The sequence below is a fragment of the Pseudophryne corroboree genome, chromosome 1 (assembly GCF_028390025.1).
Source record: "Pseudophryne corroboree isolate aPseCor3 chromosome 1, aPseCor3.hap2, whole genome shotgun sequence".
Classification (NCBI taxonomy): Eukaryota; Metazoa; Chordata; class Amphibia; order Anura; family Myobatrachidae; genus Pseudophryne; species Pseudophryne corroboree.
The window spans coordinates 1,061,510,238-1,061,532,962 of NC_086444.1; the positions used below are offsets into that span (position 1 = coordinate 1,061,510,238).

A 22,725-nucleotide genomic window follows, 5' to 3' on the forward strand; every position below is an offset into this window, starting at 1 on the left:
TGCTAAAAGCAGCTTGCGAGCGAACAACTCGGAATGAGGGCCATGGTTCACTATGGTATGCCGGCGGTCGGGCTCCCGGCGACCAGCATACCGGCGCAGGGAGCCCGACCGCCGGCTTACCGACAGTGCGGCAAGCGCAAATGAGCCCCTTGCGGGCTTGCTGCGCTCGCCACGCTACGCGCGCCACGCTATTTTCTCCCTCCAGGGGGTCATGGACCCCCACGAGGGAGAATAAGTGTCGGTATGCCGGCTGTCGGGATCCCGGCGCCGGTATACTGTGCGCCGGGATCCCGTCAGTCGGCATACTGAAGACCACCCAGTACATAGGGGTCTTTTCATGAAGCAGTGAAAATAGTGGAGAAATGGACCAGTGGAGAAGTTGCCCATGGCAACCAATCAGCTTTGAAGGAAGCCTTAATCTAGTACATTCTATAAAATGCAAGGGAGATGCTGGGTGGTTGCCATGGCCAACTTCTCCAAAGTTCTGTTTCTCCACTCTTTTTCACTGCTTCGTGAATATACCCCATAGTGTTTACATTATATATTGGCGTGCCCAAAACTGCGTTGTAACAATACTCCATGAACCTGATACTTGTCATCGGTTTCATGTTTCATATAGAAATTCTGATCCCCTTCAATGCAATACTACTTATAGGTAGTTTTTTGTGTTTGAGACACTAGCTCAGTCACTACCTTGTTGCAATACTACTATCAAAGTGGAACTCACTTAGCTTCCTGAGTCCGGACAGTGCTGGTGGTGATTTCCGTCAGGCTGTCATTCAGTGTTACGTTGTCTTTCAGCCAGACCACTTTTGGTGCCGGATAAGCATGTACATCCACTGAGAAACTTTTCACTTCATGGATTTTTGCAAATTCCAACAATCCGATGTTGGTGTTGAGATTTATAAACCCTTTATCTGGACAGTTAAAAAAAATTATATATTTATGAAAACTGTTAAATGACTTAAAATGACACAATATATAAAATTACATACTAATTTCGATAACTAATTTTTCTATTTTCAAAACCTTCTTTATATATCTACCCATATCCCACAAATACCTACACCTGCCCATACTGCAAGCTCCACTTCGCTCATACTTATTGAGTCTTCATAGTTAGGTGTCAGATAGTTTTTACAGTGACTTATATACCAGAGGCTGAGATCCATGACATGCTGCCTAAGTATCATTACTGATGTGCTGCAGTAGACCTGCAATATAAGCTTCAGTAAGTGTGGCCGCTCCCAACACCTAACAATAGCCCAAAACATCACTATATGCATATATACAGCTATTCAGCTGTGTACAGAGCTGAACACATTTCTGTTTCTGGAAACCCCCCCACTACTGATATGATTGATTCTATTCCTGTCATCATCAAAAGACATCTACGAGATAATTAATGTAACAGTACCTACAGCATAACTTACTTTTAGGTTTTGACAGTTCCTCGTCAGTTATGTAATATATATACATTCTTTAAGCCCTGCATCTGTCTATAGGTGTCATGACCTCATACTTACCATGGACAGTTATGTTTATCTTCTTTACTTCTTCGTTATCCCCTATAGCCTGGAAAACGGCACACTCGTATTCCCCGGAATCCAGCACTGTGACATTTGGTATGGTCAGTGTATATTCTAACCTCTGTTGAGGCTTCTTGGTTTCTTCAACTTTTCTAATACCGCTTCTTCTCTGCAAGTGCAATAAATATTTTTCAAGATATTAAATATGTTTTTTTTTCCATCTGAATAACCCTTCAATGAATGTGTATTTTTAATAACTATTTCATACAGATACATTCAATCTAAATATTTCTAAATACCGAACTTTTGTGCAGAATATTCTGTCAACTAGAACTGACTATTGGAAGTCCTGCACCCTATTGTCACTGGGTTGTCAGGACGCTGCAGAGACAGGTACTATGTAAGATTTCCCTGCAGATCTTATGGTTTGCTATAGCAATCATTGACGAGAAAGGAGCAATTGGATAATGAGGAATACATTTACTAAATAGTTTTACCCGGGTTTTGAAACTCATACACATTGTTGGCGGTTCTGACCTCCATTTATTATTAATTTAATCATACATTTATTAGTCTGGGTTTATTATTCAGCAGTTTACACAGCCATCCTCAAACCATCAGTTATGCCTGGCAGACTGGCAGTTTGGTAAAAACACCTGGGAAAAACTGCCACAAGACTAACATCTATCTGGGCAATCAGAAGGTGAGACTCACAATACATTTATGGGGGGTATTCAACTGTAGTTGGAACTGCCGTCTTGTCAGAAAGACGGCAGTTTCTGACTTTTTTAGGTCGGAAACTGTTACGACCTATTCAATCCCCCTGCCAATAGCCTCGGATCCACGTGTTTTGTCAGAAGCGCAGCCAAATCCGACAGGTTTTAGCCCCATTTCCGACAATGTCAATTAGACTTTAAAAAAAGTCTGATTGGCATTGTCGGGAACAGCCAAATCAGATATGATTTGGCACCTCATGAATAATGAAATGTCGGATCTTTTCCATTGGAAAGGATCCGACATCAATTGAATACATCCATCAATGAGCAGGGCCGCCGAGAATTGACACGAGCCCAGGTAGTGAAGGGGGTGTGGTCAAATCTGGGGAGGTGTGACCATGCCCCTAATAACTGGACACAGGGGGCGGCAGCAGCCTCAGCGGTTGCACAGGGGGGCATTTGTTCTCCTTAGCAGATGATCTGGGCCCCAGACAAGCCCCTCCAATAAGCATGGGTCTGGGTAATTAGTACCCACCCCACCCCACCCTCTCTCTTGGCCTCACTGATAAACAGAGCAATCCTTATGTATTTAATAAGGAGGCAAACAATGACAACAACAAAAAATGTATGTGGGGAATATTATTTTCTTAATATATTAATAATTTAATATGTTGTCCACATTTGAACAACCCCCTACCATTATAACTTACTACCCACATGTACAAGATAGAGACGTCCCTCCCAAGGGACACACGTCTGCTACTTGGGTTAGGGGAGAGGAGTGGGAATAGGAACAAGTGACAAGAGATAAGTACTGTTAACTAAAGATAAATTATTGTATTGTGATATAGGGCTAATTTTTTTTTCTCAGTAATTTACACTTGTGAGGATTTACAGTTAGTAGGAAATTCCAAATTTAGCAAAAAATACGTATTATTTGCAAATCTGCAACCAAATCTTGGATTCACTTATTATGCTAAAGCGTTCCTTTTAAGTTAATATTAACGTGTGCATTGTACAATTATTTACAAAGCAGAGTACAACATGCAACATTTTGCTACTAGCAGACATGATAATTTAAATCAATACATTTAGATGCACCAAAACACATAGCAAACCTATAATATATCTTTTTAGAAAGCAAAACTCTCATAACTATTAAAACCAAATTATTATTATTATTATTATTATTATTATTATTATTATTATTATTATTATTATTATAACAAAATTCAGAGTGGGCAAGAAAACAGAAAAGAAGAATATATAGTTGCCTGCCTATCATATACTCTTAGGGGTAAATTTACTAAGGTGGGAGTTTTTTTAGAACTGGTGATGTTTTCCATAGCAACCAATTAGATTCTAGCTATTTTCTTCTAGAATCAGCTAGATAAATGTAAAGTAGAATCTGATGGGTTGCTATGAGCAACATAACCAGTTCTAAAAAAAACCTCCCATCTTAGTAAATTTACCCCATTGACTTAATTTGCAAATCTGTAACAAATAAATAATTAAGTTACAATTAACTACTGGTCAGATTGAATTATTCTTTATTTTGAAATTATTTTTATTGATTTTTTTTTAAAGATTTCTTTATTATGCGGTTATTTCATTTTCTGTCCCAGTGTGATATTTGGTATTGCAGAATAATAGCGGCATTATAAGATAGTACAAGAGTGATTTTTAAGTGTGTGAAATAAGGTTGATAACCAAAGATCAATCTATGAAAATGCCCAAAAGATCTATTCAAAGTCTAATGCCCCCTACAGACTCGGCAATCTGGCGCCGAGCTGCCCGACGGCGGATACGGCCAATGGGTGACCCGGCGGCAGGGGGGAGGTGACCGGCGCCATAGCAATGCATGCTAATATGGACGAGATTGTCCATATTGGCCAGCATGCATAAGTGACGGGGTACCAATGATGAACGAGCGGGGGGCCACGCATTATTCATCGTTGGTGCCTACACACTGCACGATATGAACGAGTTCTCGTTCATTAATTAACGAGAACGTTCATATTGTGCAGTGTTATCTACCAGTGTGTAGGGCTTTTAAGTGTTATGGGTAGTCATAACAAACCTTTTAATTTACTTCTACTAAGCTATACTTTGGCAATGATGTACCTGTTCTCCAGGATAAGACCACCGCAAATCAACCACCTCGTTCTCTAGGACAACACAGGAAATAGTGATGGTTTCTCCTGATCTGAAAACCGTTTTTGGAGCCTCCATCTCCACGTTGATGTCATTACTCGCTGCAAGGAAAGAAAGAAGCACTATTTGATAAAAAATTTGGAGAATCAAATAAATAGAACATCTTTAGGCTTTAGAAAATCCACATTGCAAGAGATTAGCAAAGAGTTGGGTGGTGAACATTCTTCAACAAATTCATCTCACACATTTTTTTATATTACATAGTGATGGAACTTAGCATTTAAACATAAGTGAAATAGCTTTAGGTTTAGGCATATTTTATCACCGAGGCCTCTATAATGAATTCATGGCATTAACATAATATTAATATAACCCCTTGTTATGAGAAATAATTTTTATGCTAAACATAGCACAAAACTTAGTTAAAAGTTATGTTTAAAAATGTTGATTGATATTTAAGAAAAACATTTTTGTTGTTGCACATCCCCTACAACATTCTGCTGCATTATCCTGGCAAATCCAACAACATTAATCATATTCCTCAATCCAGCCCTCACCCTTATGTGACTGTACTTCATGTGATCTTCAAGCACTAGTGAATCATCCAGAAACGTTAAATGTACCTTTCCATGTTTGTAGGATGAAATCAGCTGTCTTGAAGAGCACACCATTGACCATTGTTTCACAGATGTAGGAACCTGATTGCAAGTTTGCAACAAAGCCTTGCTTGCTGTCATAGAAAGCATTGACTGTCCGGTTCTGCTCTTTGTTCCTCAAAGTCACTTGGCTGGTGGGATCCGTGGTACGGCATGGAACGATGGCAGATTCATCTTCTTCCACCACAATGAAATGGTCAAGCATAAACGAAGGGACAAAGGGCACTGCAGTATCTAAAGGAAATAGGAAACTAAACTTAAAAACACAAATACATCTTAACTTCTTCTTTGGGCTCATATTAACAACTTGGCAAAACAAAGAATTATTAAATATAATAAAACTGACTGCTGATAAAAATGATGTCATAATGTCGGAATGTAATGACAATTAGTCTGACCTCTGATCCCTCAAATCTGTGTCAGTGATACACAAGGGGTCGGTGACATAGGGGGAGATTTAGCAAACCTTGGAAAGAGATAAAGTAGAGAGAGATAAAGTAACAGTCAATCAGCTTCTTTCATTTTACAGGCTGTGCAGGAAAAAGGACAGCAGCTTACTGGATGTCACTTTATCTCTCTTCACTTTTATCTCGTTTTGATAAATCTTCCCCATTGAGAGACACAGTGAGGGAGAGAAGAGGAACTGTGGGGAGAAAGTGGTTACGGTGGGAAGGAGGAAGAAAACAGGGGTGGGAAAGGAAAGAGATGGAGATAACTAGAGAGGGGTGGGGGTGATGGACACAAAGATAATAAATAATGAAATAAAAGTCAGGCAAGCAACAGCTAATAGATTACATACTGATGAGCTAGTTAGAACCAATCTTGTTCTCCACCACTGGAAAGGGACAAACCTGGAACATAAATATAGATGTCTGTGCCTTCGATCTCTTCAGCTTGAGTGTGATTGTAATAGCAGGTGTAGGTTCCCGTATGTTGGACAGAAGCGTTCCTCACTTCTAACACCGACACAAAGAAGCCGCTATTATTTTCTTCACTGTGAATGCCAACATGGTCAACACCATCCTCTTCACTTTCGTAAGTGGGGTAATGCCAGTTAAGCTCACTTTCACCCATGCACCTTATGGAAAAGTGGTCATTCAATCGTACCACCATTTCCTCCATTTCTGGGGAAATTACTGGTAAAGGAAGCTCACCATGAATTAGCCCCGGGCCTGCAAAATAATACACAAAGTTACAAACCAATCCATCAGTTTTGTTATCTCATTATAGTTCAGGTTACATGCAATGTATGGCATGAATTACATCATGACATAATCGTGATGTTTGTCAGATTGCCAATGCAACACATACAGCAGAGGGTGGATTTGACTTTTGCTCTCTCTTCTCAAAACAAATGATTATAGACACACGCTAACACAATAACACACACACACATTTTTATACATTCCTTTATTGCCTGTCATTGTCACATTTATCTGAGTATATAAATTATATAGCTCAACATTTAAACATTGGATACCACATACAAGTCCTGTACTCTTACCAATTATTAGGATACATCCCAAAATTAGGGATGTCCTTGAGACATGTGCCATTATTCCTGGAAACTGCAATAAAACAAGAGAACATAATGATAATAAATACAGGAATTGAGATGAAAGCTATGCAAATTCAAAACTAATTTCTTCAAATACAAATCCGCAACACTTAGATCATAAGATGATATCCAACAGATGTATCAGAGGTAACATACGATTGGCTGCTGACGTGATTCCAACTACACTGACATATATGGAAGCATAGCCATCAATATGACAAACAGGCAGCTAGGATGATTTACAAGTAGATATCTAACAATGGTCCTGATTGATCTTTGAAAGCAAAGCAAAATAGCAAGTAACTGGGCAAAACCATGCTGCACTGCAGGTGGGGCAGATGTAACATGTGCAGAGAGATTTAGATTTGGGTGGTAAGTGCTCAAACTAAAATCTAAATGGCAGTGTAAATATAAAGCTGTCTAACATTTGTGGGCTGCATGCAAAAGCAGCCAGTATTTACTCTGCACGGAAATATGTAAATGTATTTGCTCCCCTCGCATGGCAACATGGTTTGTTCCAGCAATAAAGTTACTTGCTTTTTTGCTTTACTTACACATATGAATCAGGTTTATTGTCAGAAAGTGAAAGTTACTGGTGTACACTGGGAGATTAATAGTTGTGCAAAAGCAGTAAGCAGGCAATAATAATTATGCTTAATTTCACATGACAATTTTACATGCAGTTATATGTTTGCTTTCTAAAGCACAGCTTTCTTGCCTACTAGGGCTCACAATCTGATGTACAATGCTTGTAATAAATGCTTAGTAGCAGTACGCAATGTCAAAATGCAGCAACAAAAGCAAGTAAGGTGGCACCTCACTATAAAAAAAGATATCTTGGAACTCAAAAAGGTTCAGAGGCGAGCCACTAAACTGGTTAAGGGGTTAGAGGCACTGGATTATGAGGAAAGACTTAAAAGGTTAGATTTGTTTACACTGGAAAAGAGGCGACTGAGAGGGGACATTATTAATATTTATAAATACATTAAGGGACAATACATAGATTTATCAAACAATTTGTTTATCAAAACAACACTACATAGGACACGAGGACATCCCCTGAGGTTAGAAGAAAAAAAATTCCATACACAATGGAGAAAAGGGTTCTTCACAGTAAGAACAGTAAGGATGTGGAATTCTCTGCCAGAGAAGTTAGTAATGTTGGACTCAATCAATAAATGTAAAAATGGATTAGATAAATTCCTAGCAGAAACATTTTTCCAACGATACAGCATTTAATTAATATTTAAAAAATAAAATAAAATTCTAATACAGGTTTAACTCGATGGACATTTCTCTTTTTTCAACCTCAACAACTATGTAACTATGTAACATGTCCAAAGAAGAAAGCACTGAGATTCAAAGCTTAAAAGCAGCTCAAAGGAAAACACAATTTATGTGAAATGTCTTACGGTTTTTGTCTATATATACAGGTATGAATTGCATCTCAATTTCTCTATATACTGTACATATCTTTCTGCCTTTATAAGTATATATATATATATATATATATATATATATATATATATATATAGTCATTGGGGGAGATGCGCAAGCCTTGGAAAAAAGATAAAGTAGAGAGAGATAAGTACCAGCAAATCAGCACCTGTCATTACAAGGTATATTTGAAAAATGACAGAGGCTGATTGGTTGGTAATTTATTTCTCTCCAAGGCTTGGTATATCTTCCCTACTGGTAGAACACCTGTTTTGGCAAACTGTGACTCGCCAGCATTTCCTGCCATCCTCTGCTATTGTGGGATGTGCTATAGCCCCACAGGTTCCAAAATGACCAAACTAGAGAGGCCTAGGTTATTTAATATCTACTCTGTGTAAGACAGCAAATAATTTGTTTTCTACCATAAATTATATGAATAAATGCTAAAATTGTAATATATTAGGGATGTTCTGCATTATTGCTTCTTGTACAACAAACATATGACTGGGTGAAGATCACAGTAAACCTTTCAGGGGATTGACACTATTTGGCTGATCCGATATATGCTTATGAAGTCAGAAAAACTTTACCTACCTAAACTGACAGGTACTCAACAGATCAAAAAGACTAAACTGAACGATAATCTGTCAGTGAGTTTATGGACATAAAAGATAATCTACCAATGCCCAAAGTGGCAAAATCAGTTGATTTCTCAGCATGTCTGACCTACCAGATGGTCTTTCAGCAGACATCTTTCAAAACTTTCAGGTGTATGGTACTGGAGAATTGTTTGAAACTGTTCAACAGATAATGTCATATTGAAATGTCACAGGAGACAGGTGACAATCTGTCAGTTTATGTGGAGCAAAACAAGTTCACTAGAGATATATATAATCTCTCAGTGTATGGAGTCACTTCAGGATCTTTTACATCTGCCAAGGGATTAAGGCCCTGGGGACAGCCTGGAAGGGCACTTTGCTGCACTGAGGGTTGTGGAAATGCTTTAAACATAAACAGTTGGGTCATCATTCTTCCTAAAACAACTAAACAACATAATCATACCGACCAACTGTCTCTTTTTTTGTGGGACAGTTGGTCGGTATGTCAAGGGCCACGGTGTCCTGTGGTGGTGTGTGTGTGTGTGTGTGTGGGGGGGGGGGGGGGGGGGCACACCTGTCACTTGCACACAGCCTCTATTTGCTAGGAGAGAGGGACTGGGAGCATGGCCAGCAGCTCACAGAGTGCTGGGCATGCCCACACCATGATAAAAAGGGAGGTGTGGCTCACGATAGCGGCATTCCAAGGAAGCCATGCCCCTTTTGCTGAGGCCATGCCCCCTTTTTTGGGCGCATGCACCATGGAGCGTACAGCAGTCTCTCCTTGCCATGACACAATGTTGGAAGGTATGGTATAATATCTATGGGCAGAGTTGACAACAAGTAATATTCTTGTTATTACTCGTTACAAATGATAAATGGTGCACCAGCCAATCAGCTCCTAACTCACATGTGTTTGAAAAATGACAGTTAAGAGCTGATTGGCAGGAGCACCATTTATCATTCGTCACTTGTTAAATCTGCCCCCTAATCATTATGATGGATCAAGCAGATTTCCATCACACCTGGAGGATAGTAAGCATTGTGCTGGAGGATATCATGACAGTAAGCATTGTGCTGGACGATAGCATGACAGTAAGCATTGTGCTGGACGATAGCATGACAGTAAGCATTGTGCTGGACGATAGCATGACAGTAAGCATTGTGCTGGAGGATATCATGACAGTAAGCATTGTGCTGGAGGATAGCATAACAGTAAGCATTGTGCTGGAGGATAGCATGACAGTAAGCATTGTGCTGGAGGATAGCATGACAGTAAGCATTGTGCTGGAGGATAGCATGGCAGTAAGCATTGTGCTGGAGGATAGCATGGCAGTAAGCATTGTGCTGGAGGATAGCATGACAGTAAGCATTGTGCTGGACGATAGCATGACAGTAAGCATTGTGCTGGAGGATAGCATGACAGTAAGCATTGTGCTGGAGGATAGCATGGCAGTAAGCATTGTGCTGGAGGATAGCATGACAGTAAGCATTGTGCTGGAGGATAGCATGGCAGTAAGCATTGTGCTGGAGGATAGCATAACAGTAAGCATTGTGCTAGAGGATAGCATGGCAGTAAGCATTGTGCTGGAGGATAGCATGGCAGTAAGCATTGTGCTGGAGGATATCATGGCAGTAAGCATTGTGCTGGAGGATAGCATGACAGTAAGCATTGTGCTGGAGGATAGCATGGCAGTAAGCATTGTGCTAGAGGATAGCATGACAGTAAGCATTGTGCTGGAGGATAGCATGGCAGTAAGCATTGTGCTGGAGGATAGCATGGCAGTAAGCATTGTGCTGGAGGATAGCATGACAGTAAGCATTGTGCTGGAGGATAGCATGACAGTAAGCATTGTGCTGGAGGATAGCATGGCAGTAAGCATTGTGCTGGAGGATAGCATGGCAGTAAGCATTGTGCTGGAGGATAGCATAACAGTAAGCATTGTGCTGGACGATAGCATGACAGTAAGCATTGTGCTGGAGGATAGCATGGCAGTAAGCATTGTGCTGGAGGATAGCATAACAGTAAGCATTGTGCTGGACGATAGCATGACAGTAAGCATTGTGCTGGAGGATAGCATGGCAGTAAGCATTGTGCTGGAGGATAGCATAACAGTAAGCATTGTGCTGGAGGATATCATGACAGTAAGCATTGTGCTGGAGGATATCATGACAGTAAGCATTGTGCTGGAGGATATCATGACAGTAAGCATTGTGCTGGAGGATAGCATGGCAGTAAGCATTGTGCTGGAGGATAGCATGGCAGTAAGCATTGTGCTGGAGGATAGCATGGCAGTAAGCATTGTGCTGGAGGATATCATGACAGTAAGCATTGTGCTGGAGGATAGCATGACAGTAAGCATTGTGCTGGAGGATAGCATGGCAGTAAGCATTGTGCTGGAGGATAGCATGGCAGTAAGCATTGTGCTGGAGGATAGCATGGCAGTAAGCATTGTGCTGGAGGATAGCATGGCAGTAAGCATTGTGCTGGAGGATATCATGACAGTAAGCATTGTGCTGGAGGATAGCATGACAGTAAGCATTGTGCTGGAGGATAGCATGGCAGTAAGCATTGTGCTGGAGGATAGCATGGCAGTAAGCATTGTTCTGGAGGATAGCATGGCAGTAAGCATTGTGCTGGAGGATAGTATACCAGGAAGCACTGCGTTGCACTGTTCCACTAGAAAATGATATGAGTTATTACAGGTCATTAACTGAAGATGGTCAAATCCAAACAATAAGAAATTACAATTGTTTTTAAATAAACCAAATGTATCAATGTTTAACAATGTTATCTGCTATAGCGCTTACAGTGACAAGAAGCACAAATATGCAGCTTCTAAACTGATTGTTTGATAATTGAACATTGGGACTTTAAATAATTTTTCATATGAAATCCATTGCGAAGTGAAAACCTCAGTTAAACTGCATTCTGGTGCCCACTTATAATACAAAACCATAATTTCCACACAGAAAAGCATGAGAGTAAAAATTTATATCAGCCCACAGGGACTTACATGTAACCCCTCATTTGAATCTGACTTTTATCCCATTTTGCCCTTTTAGGTGTTATATTAGAGTAGTAACAAAGCTGGAAGAGAGATAAAGTACCAACCAATCAGCTGCGTGGTGAGCAAGCCGGTGGTCGGGATCCCAGCGCCGGTATGCTGGCCGCTGGGTACCCGGCCGCCGGCAACTTATACCACACCCCCTGTAACATGGCTGTTAGGAGCTGATTGGCTGGTACTTTATTTCTCTCTGCTTTATCTCTCTCCAAGCTCTGATACATCTTCCCCTATATCAGTTACAACTGAGCTGATCTTTATCATATATATAATTAAATCCATTATTTATGGAAGGACTGTGTGCCATGGCCTTCATAAACAAACAAAAAAACAATTTACAGTAAAGTGATAAAATCAAATAGTACTGCTTTGTAACTGGAAAATACACAATTTTTAAATATCGTATTAATAATTTAAAAAGGTTCACAATATGACACAACTGTATGAAAGTAAAACTGAATGTAGACTACATTAAACACTTTCACAAATGCAAAGGAAAGTAGGTGCCACATAATACATATTATTAATACCCTAATCTTCACCAGTTGGGCAATTAAGAGAAAATTTGACACTTGTTATATTGTGCATGCTGTGCTGACTCTATCTTTTGCTTTCTTCTTTCAGTGCTTTACATCCATGAACTTATATCAGAGGTTCTCAAACGCTGTCCTCAAGCCACTCCAATAGTCCAGGTTTTAAGTATTTGCAAGGGTCAGCACAGATGGTTAAATCAAATTGACTGAGATATTAATTAAGACACCTGTGGCCAAACATGGATATGGATACTTAAAACCTGGACCATTTGTGTGCCTTGAGGACCACGTTTGAGACTTATATCATCAGACAGTTTCTTAATTTTGGATGCCCTGGGAGACAACACAGAGCAGTAAAATTAAACAACGTTGCCTGATTGTATGACTAAGCATTGAAAAAAAGTCACAGAAGGAAGCTGCAGCAGCAGCAATATACTGTAGTTAGTACAGGAAGATATACACAAGCCAAAGTATTAGCGATATCTAATGACATAATGCTCCTATATGTTTCAGGCTGTTTATTGAATGGAAAAATAAATGGTGCCCAAGTATTTTCCATTTTACTATTTAAAGTGGTATCCCCATCATAATCACCTCAACTTATCCTTTGCATTATGTATCAATTGGAATCCTACAGTTCATGTTGCCATTAGTTCATTTATAAGCTGTTCACACAGAATATAAAATGTTCAATTAATGCATATAAATAGCCTAGGGAAGCTACATACATCTACTGTATATAGCCTATACAAACATGGTTATTATTATAATTATATGCTAAATCAGAAATGATCCACTAGATGTCACTGTCGCACTAGAAATATAGATTTTCTGTTCAAAATGAACAGCCAGCATCTGGGTCTCCAGTGGAACCATACATCCCAGCATGTCTAGAAATAACAGAAGTTAGCAGCAATTAATCTAAAACACGTACAACATTTATTTTAAATTGATACAATTTATCACTATTGGGATCATTAAACAAACAGACTTGTAACGATTTCTAGAATAAATAATGGACAACATTGATTGTATACAAGACAAATTATTGGAATACTGCTGAGAATAACAGATAATTTATCATTGCACTAGAAATGAAAAGTTATTATTAAAATGTAAAAGAATATATTGTGCAAGGGGTAACTAACATTTTATTGATCTAATTATGTGGATTTATTCTTAATAACAAATAAATAAAATAACATGTATTTAAATATATGGATGGTGCATTCCAACCAGTGTACACTATGCCCTGTTGTTCCATGTACAGTAAATGTGTCATGACTACACCAGCTGGGTGGTTCTGCTATAGATGACAGACCTTTGAAGTATACACTTATATATTTTATATAAACAAGCGCTCTTTGTATGGCTTATTGCCAGTCAGTTTATGTGCATTTCCTAGCAGGGATACAGATAAATACCTATTTGTATTTTTATTTAGAAATATAAAATAGAAATAAATTAGGTGATTTCCCTTATTGATTTAATTAAAGTCACTACAATCATTTATTTGAGTGTTAGAGCAAATATATCGAAATTGCTATTTCTTAGGCATATTCTGCATAGATGTTTTATATTGTGCTCATTAAACATTTAAAAGCAACCGGATATTAATGAATACCGAAGTTACATCATATTAACAAAAATATATAAACGGAATAAAGAAGGAACAACAATATACAGTATCTGGAATTCATATAAATATAATGTAAGGAGAGAGAGAGAGAGAGAGAGAGAGAGAGAGAGAGAGAGAGAGAGAACGGAAAGATAGGAAGAGGGAGAGAGGAGGGAAAAGAAATAGAAAGATAGGAAGCGTGTGTGTGTGTGTGTGTGTGTGTGTGTGTGTGTGTGTGTGTGTGTGTGTGTGTGTGTGTGTGTGTGTGTGTGCGTGTGTGAGAGAGAGAGAGGAGACAGAAAGTTTGAGTGAGAGGTGAGAGAAGGAAGACAACTTTTTGCCAGTGAGCCTAATTATTATTATTATTATTATTATTATTATTGCTATTATTATTATTATTATTATTATTATTATTATTATTATTATTATTATTATTATATAAGGAATATTTGTCTATCTGTATTATTAAATCAACTAAATTATTGTCAGCTGTCACTTCTCCGAGAGGCATAGAACTGAGATACTACTAGCATGCTAGTATGACACTAACTGAACTTAATATATGAAATATTAAACACTGCAGTGAGTTTGGAGTTAGATGAAGTCGGCTTTACTGTATATGGAGATTATTCACCAGGTGGTTCGCTGATTTGCATATTTATACCTTCACCTACCTACACAGCGCCAACAAACCCTATTTGTTTCCTTTTATTGAAGGTCTGTCTGACCCCAAATAAGAACCTAAACATTTGATGTCTCTGTCTTCCATCTGCAGAAACTCATCAGGTCACTATTTATTTGCCAGGTGTTTTACCAGCATGCAGCAGCCCAGGCTGACCAGAGTCATAAGATTACAGAGCCAAGAAATATGCACAAGGAGATAATATTATGGGTAAGGTGTCTGTGTTACCTAAGCTATTACTATTCCATACGTTTATATGGCAACAAAAGGCTATTCCCCAGTTGTTAGGTAGATTATTAGCACATTACATCAAATACCTAAGCAGTGTTTATTTATTGTTGTCATATATATTTAATAAACTATTTAAAGCTAGTGTGAACTAGCAGAAGTCAGTGGCATGCCTCCTCGTCCTGACATCGTCATTGCAAAACCATGATCTCCGGTTCAGATCTCAATATAACAGATTCTGAATATGGGGAAAATCAGGTCTGAATACAAGTTTTAATAGAAGCAATGTACTCTATTTATATTCTTTTTACTGTGATAAGTACAATTTTTTTTAACTTAAATAAAGGAGTTGTATTTATCTTACTTCCTAAATATATGTTCAGTTGGTAGATGCATTTTTTCATGTACCCTTTAGAATTGCATTGCAGTGCCAGAGAGCACTAGAAAAATAAATAAACAAATAGCTATATATATATATATATATATATATATATATATACACATACACATACATACATACATACATACATACATATATATATATGTGTAGCTATCACACACACACACACACACACACACACACACACACACACACACAGCTATATATATATATATATATATATATAGCCATCACCTCTCTATAAGGGAATATAATGAATATATAGAGTCGATATTCTTCAAAGACATCGTGTGATTTGTAACCTCTCTCATATTTATGTGTAATTGATTTTATTGTCCTAGAAAAGCGAATAAAAATGAAGAAACAAAACAAAACACCCTCTTTCTCCCACTAGGTGGCAGCAAACACTCTCCGGCCAACCCGTGGGGATTACAAATTTGCGCAAAATTCTCTCTAGGGAACGTTCTACTACAGTATACTCTGGCTCCAGCGTTATCCAGCACATCCGTCAGGCACCACCCAAACTACTCTGCCCCTCTTTATCATCCTGTCATGTTGCCCACACAACTGTTGGGTAATTTATTTTCTTTCTTTTTTTTAAGCTATCAAGAGCTGCTGTATATCTCAACCGGTGCCAAACCGTCTATACCCATATCATTTATATTCTATTGTACTTTATTGTTCTTCAGTAGTGCAATAAAAGAAATGAAAAATCACTTAGAAAAAATTCTAAAATGTATAACAGAAAGCCAAACAGAAATACAAGTACAACATCCAAAAATCATCCTGGTAGGCTGATTGGGTTCTAATTGATGGATTGAAAAAATAAACAAACAAACAAACAAACAAACAAACCTTAGTGTATATGTGTGTGTCCATGTGTTTGGGAATATAGATTGTAAACTCTACTCTATTAAGCGCAGCATAATATGTATGTTCAATAGAAAATAAATACAATAAATATATAGCAAATACCCAAAAATGTCCACAAATTTCTAACCAAAAACAAAATACCACAAAAGATATATATATATATATATATATATATATACACACACACACACACACACACACACATACATTATATAGATATATAATATAGATCGAGAGAGAGAGAGAGAGAGAGATAGCTTTTTATGTTTTTTGGGGGGTTTTTTTCACTGGAGCTCGCCTTGATAAATGCAAAATCAATTGAACCACCTAGTCATTGAATTGCTGGGGACAAAATAGCAACCAACACCATAACATAGTAATATAAATAGAATGAATCCACAACCCCCCTTCAGTCCCCACATCTAACAAGACCCAGAGAAGTGAGTACAGCCCTAGCCCCCTCTCTCTGGGCACATCTGGAAGAGGGAGGGGGTAAGTTGTACCCTCTCCATAATGTCTTCCATAGCCGGCATCTGGCGTCTACAGCTATATCAGTCTGTTGCAATCTCCAGAGCCAACCTTCATACTGTACCATCAATTTGTTCCATCTGCGCCTACATATCCCCCAAAGTCTTCCCTTTGTGGATGAGCCCATATAGATGGCTAGATCTTGGGTAACATAACGTAAACGCTGCTGCCTTACGGAAAAGTAATGGGTCATGCAATCTGCACAGAGGTGACTATTATACTCACTGTGCAAAACCCCAGAAGGGTCATTCAAACCAATGTCATGCACATTTATACTTTATTGCATTTAAATAAGACACTAATATCAGCTTGATAATTGGATCCATTGCAGGATTAGATCACGAAACATTATACTGAATTTTAACAACACATTGCACAGCAGTTTAACGTGCGCTATATACATTTCCCTCAATAAACTAAGATATCATAACCCAACTATCTATCTATCTATCTATCTATCTATCTATCTATCTATCTATCTATCTATCTATCTATCTATCTCATTTATTACTCCTTCCAACTACATTTTTCATACAGACTTGTTGGATATTTATCAATCCATAACCTGATCATCCTAACTCCCCCGAATTCCCACACCTAGCCTATCAAATAACTTCTGCTTATCCTATATTTTTTTCTTCTCTTTGTCTTCTGGTTGTCCAATCTCATCATCCACATATTATGCTTATCGCATCCTGTCTCCCCAAACAAATGGAGTTTATCTCCAGGAATAACTTTTGTGTTACCTAAATAACTTATGCTTATCCCCCCCCCCCCCCCTTGCCTGCACACAAACACATGCAAATAGAGTCTCCCCATGAGATGTGAATGCACATAATAATGTCAGTGACACAGGCTAAAGAGAGAGGTGTGACTGGCTACACTATCCAGCAATGTGCCATATACATGCCTCAGCTAGGACTAATTCCACTACCAGATGTTCTGTGTCCTGTTAAAGCCTTTATATAGAACTCAGACAGACCCAGCAGTGCTCTTAGCTTATTGCTTATCTTATCTACTCCTCTTCTCTCTGCGTAATGTATGGGCAGGATAGCACTAGGTTAGCCTGGGAATAGATGCTGGTGATAGGTGTCACCAAAGTGATGCAAACATGCCATATGGAGTCTTATCGCCCAGGGAAAATGTGCTGACAAACAGCTACATTATATAAAATTAACACTTCCAGTAACTTAGCATAAAATACCATTTATTTGTACATTTCCATGGCAAAATCTCTTTTAAAGGATGATTCTCAATGAGATTTGTTCCCATAGATTAATACAGTTAAGATCTTCAGGGGGAAAAAATAAAAAAAAATCAATTGCAAGCAAAAAATCTATCTGTCCAAAAATGTTCAACACAGCTCAGGAGAGCCAAACAGTCTGGCCCGTTCCTGCGGGTTCCCTGCCAAGCGCAACGTAGATCTGGAGGTTTTGGACTATTGGTAAAACTTCCCAGAGAACATTTCTGAGATCACCTAATCTCAGATCAATGATGAGCTCCAGAGCCACAGACAGATCCTAACCCATGTCTCTTTACCAGAGCAAAGTTCTAGATGGGGCATTTGAAAGGAGGAGCAGTGGGTTCTGTAGTCATTATACTGCTTTGTGGCTCAGTGGGGGACCTGGAAAGACCAGATGTAGTCCTTTTAGCTCTTTTGACTCCCATTAATTGGTAGAAAACAATTGACATGGCGATATGATGCTAACATGTGGCGTTGGAGGATGCTGAATGACACCACAGCACATAAAGAGCATGTTGTACAAGAAGAAGGTCCATTCAGGTTATAGTAGCCCAGGAGGGAGAGTCACAAAGCGACCAGCAAACTGGGCGCCATAGGCAGAGTCAATCAAATCCAAACGACTACAGTCTGCATTAGTGCACAAACTAACCCGAAACTAATGTTATTCCGCAATTTAAATCAGAGACTGCACTTACCTTTCCTTCCCGGCGGATACTCAATGTATACCCAAGAACCCCAAATATGAAGAAGTGCTGACTTATCCCGTGATATCTGGTTCCTTTCCCGATGTATGATTCATCTGAGATCATACAATTTGGAAAAGGATTGTGTTGCAGTTGGAGAACAATCCCCACATCCTGAGGGAGACCCCGAATCCAGCTCTGAATTCCAGAAATCCACGTTCCAAAAACTGTAGAGGGAGTAGAGGGAGCCTTCCCCTCCGCAATGTGGTTGTCATTAGTGCAAATCGCTGGTGCCCCAAAGACGAAAGTGCATGCAAGCCTTACAGACAAACCATCCACAGGAGCCAGCCTCAGGCAGCTGCAGTCCTTCCTGAGACCTTCACCAGTATGAAATCATCTGCTCAGCTCCAGCCATGGCAATCCCTCTTTGTACATCCATAGTGCACAGGACCAGGGTGATGGAGTTTGCACAGTAGACTCCAAGGAGACCTCTCCTCAAGTATCATCATCACCATCTTCACCAGCATCACCTTAACATCCATCCCATGCAATCCAAGGTCCAGCTGCCATAATAGTCCTAAGTGTGTCTGTTGTTCATTTGCCTGTATCATTGAACACTTTGGGATGTGTGGTCTACATAATGCCCTACTTGAAGCCACCCAAGGACCTGAAAATTGTCTAACATTGCCCTTCTAAGTCAAATAAATAACAAAACCTATATGCAAACTAGCAGCAACCACAGGTCTAATAATGCAGAGGATGCAAAGCCTCAGCAATATTTGGCTGCAATAGAATTTTTGAATAAATATCATAAAACAACTTTAATGTAAACAGTATACTGTAGGTATAATATATGTATGCACGCAGATTGTAAGCTCTACCTTACCTTTTTCCTTATATATTAAAGTGTCAGTATGAAACCTATTGTGAAAAAATAACAGTGTATTCCAGAGTGTCCTGCTGGTAACCCTTCTTCTAGGTCCAACTGCAATAATCTGAAGCCCGGGGTCTTGTAATTGATTCAGTGCTATAGTCCATCCTTCCAAAAAAACCTAATCATCCTCAGAGATGTCAGGAAAGCAAGTCCCCCTTCTCCTCCCCACACAATGAGAGACTGATTTTGGGAGTAAGCCCTCCCCCTCCAGTCTAGCTGACTTTTACATACACAAACACGTCCAGCTATAACAGCCCTGGTATAAACAAGCGTCTCTTCGCTGTATTGTGTGTATTGAGATTTACCATAAACACTGGCGTTGGCATTCACAGCGATCAACAGTTCATACAAAAAAAACTAAATGTAGGATTTTTTTACTTTTGGAATTTGTGACAATTTACTTTCCCAGCAGCATAAAAATAAGAAGGTTTGAGTTAAATAAATTAAATTATTCTTGTGTCTATTGCATGCATTACATCAGTTTAATGACTTTTTAATATCTAGGAATTTATCTTAAAATGAGTTTCTTTAACGGTACCAAACCAGTTTTTTGATCGCAGGACCCTATACTACTGTAGTTTCCAAAAGTTGGACAAACGCCCTCCAACCCCTACCCGCCCCCCCCCCCCCCAAAAAAAAAAAAAAAAAACCGTCCCCTCCATTGACTGGCAGGGGGCGCTGTTGCTCCAAAAGTATGAAACAAACCGCTGGAGAATTGGTATAATTATAACCATGTGTTTAGAAAAAAAGTAAACTTAAACTTGGACAAAAGTCTCTTTTTTTGTTTCATACTTTTGCCTATAACCTGTAACAAATAATAGAGTTTTAAATATAAACTTGTGAACATTCTGTTACTTTAGCATACACATGCATTGCAGAACGGTTTGCTGTGTTTAGATTTTATTAATGGAAAATATTTGGCTATTTTCATCAGTTTGAGTGTGATCTTGGAACCTGAAATATTGGATGAATGTCTAGTTACATTGTAGTGCAGAGTGCAGTATAGAGTCCTCATCATACAGCTTGCTGTTTGCTGGTTACCATATAGCATATAGCCTACAGCTTTTTTACTTATTCTCCACTAATATATCTTCAGCTTGGGTGACTGCAGAGTCACACTATTGCTTCCATATGCTTTTTCAGGAAATCATTGGAGGCTAATGTATGAGCAGATCTGACTTAGGAATGCTAACAGGATACCGTACTGCTCCTAAAGAATGTGCAGGCACATGACAACTTGCAGTCTTTACAAGTTTTAGAAAGTTGGCACATTTGTTTTTTCCAGACTCTGGCCAATTCCTTTCAACGGTTGCAAAGTACAAAACTCTCTCCCTCCTTCTCTCTCTCTCTTATATAAAAATATATACAGATCTATCCAGGGCTGTTTCTAGACAATTTGGCTCCCAGTGCGAGCATAAAAAAAATGCGCCCCCTCTCTTCAGACATTAAACAATGCTCCCACCCCTCTATAGGCATAAAAAACCTATAGAAAATAAATATGATGAGGGTGTGTGGCTGTGCGAAAATGGGCGTGACCTTGCTATAAAATGGGTGTGACCTCACACGAAAAGACTACTTTACACCCCAGTTTTTGACCCTGCAACAACAGACTTCGTCCACCACAAGAAAAAAAACATTCCACCATAATAAGCTCCACACAGTAATGCCCCTTGCACCATATCATGCCCCTGCACCATATTATGCCATTTCAGCACAATGCCAATGATACATTATGCCCTACAGTAAAGATTCTACTTACTTTTAAATTACCTGCTCATTGCCAGGGGTTTCATAAGCTGGGTGTCATGCTCGTTGCCGGGGGTTTCATGTGCTGGGTGTCATGCTCATTGCCAGGGGTTTCATACGCTGGGTGTCATGCTCGTTGCCGGGGGTTTCATGTGCTGGGTGTCATGCTCGTTGCCAGGAGTTTTATGAGCTGGGTGTCGTGCTGGTTGCCAGGGGTTTCATGCACTGGGATCCATGCTCGTTGCCAAGGGTAATGCAGCCAGCCTGCACTACTATTTTGCTCCCCCTCCTCCCACCCATAGTACTCTGTACTCTGCTTGGGGGGGCGGAGTTTTGTGAAATGACGATTGCATCATTCCATGAAACTCCGCCCCCTGAGCGGAGTACTATGGGAGGGAGCAGGATAGGAGCCACAAAGATCGCACGGCTCGCCTGCCGTTAGAAACGGCACTGGATCTATCTATCTATCTATCTATCTATCTATAGATGTATAGATATATAGACAAATATAGATATATCTATAGCAACCATGGGTGCAGCACTCAAGCTTCTTTGCCATGATAATACACACAGGGCCAGAATTTGAGTAAATTTTGCAATATTTCAATTCAGGATATGATGACAATATGAATTGAAATATTGAAACGCTGAATCAAATCCTGGCTCTGTGTGTATTATCATGGAAAAAAGCTTGAGTGCCGCGGTTGTTATATGCTCCTTTGAAGTGAAGGCACCAGTGAAGTATCAGTTTTAAGTTGGGAGGGCCAAACTCAGGACAATATATTATATATATATATTCAGTTAAGGGCAGCACACCTTGCTGGTAATTATGGAAGTAAAGTCTCACTCAAATTTGCTCCATGTTTATGTTGTGCAAGCGAGAACAAGTAAAGTTTCCTTCTTATAACTATCCACAATGTGTGCAGCCATATATATGGGAGCTTCTGACAGAACCTCACACTTAATTGAATCTTCTCCCCTTAATATGGTACGTCTGTGAAATAGTCACCCACTTACACTTCATTGTTTAAATAAAATTCACATCTGGCGGTTACAAAACAAAAAAAATAAGCAGCAGTTGTCTTTACAGTGAGGCTCTGCATAACTATCTATATTCAATACCCTCATGGGCTCATATGTAGAAATAATAATAATAATAATAATCATAATAATAATAAATTATTATTATTATTATTATTATTATTATTTATATAGTACTTTTCTACCAATAGGACTCACAAGTGCTTTAAATATGCATTTAAAAAACATAAGATAAACACTAAACAGCCTGAGATTTGCGGGCACCCGGGTGGTCCTGGCAAGATAGTCACTTGATAGGCAATTATTTTTAAGGCAAAACTAAAGACCATTTTAAATCTAAGGGGTCATACACAAAGACGCTCTGCTGCAACTGTAGGATCTTGCATAACTGTCTGTAAATACTGTAGTCTTCAGTCCACTGGCGTATCTATAATGGGTGCAGTGTGTGGGGTGCACAAGGGTCCCTGAGTCCAGGTGGGGGCCCACACCGCATACACTGCACCTA

The 22,725-nt window shown here is 39.1% G+C and overlaps 1 protein-coding gene across 2 annotated transcripts in view; it reads right to left on the reverse strand.

The window, feature by feature from the left end:
- Window positions 1-19,548, reverse strand: part of PDGFRA (platelet derived growth factor receptor alpha) — a 36,306-nt gene extending 16,758 nt beyond the window's left edge. The window contains exons 1-7 of one of the 2 annotated variants that reach the window (XM_063920920.1): window positions 19,386-19,548; window positions 6,560-6,623; window positions 5,907-6,227; window positions 5,023-5,289; window positions 4,370-4,500; window positions 1,527-1,698; window positions 728-917 (exon numbers count right to left, since the gene is read on the reverse strand). In XM_063920920.1, the coding sequence (XP_063776990.1) occupies window positions 728-917; window positions 1,527-1,698; window positions 4,370-4,500; window positions 5,023-5,289; window positions 5,907-6,227; window positions 6,560-6,611 (1,133 nt within the window). In that variant the 5' untranslated portion in view covers window positions 6,612-6,623; window positions 19,386-19,548. Of the gene's footprint in view, window positions 1-727; window positions 918-1,526; window positions 1,699-4,369; window positions 4,501-5,022; window positions 5,290-5,906; window positions 6,228-6,559; window positions 6,624-18,511; window positions 18,888-19,385 lie in introns of those variants that run through there. The other variant, XM_063920919.1, reaches the window with a different exon arrangement.
- Window positions 19,549-22,725: the final 3,177 nt, after the last annotated feature.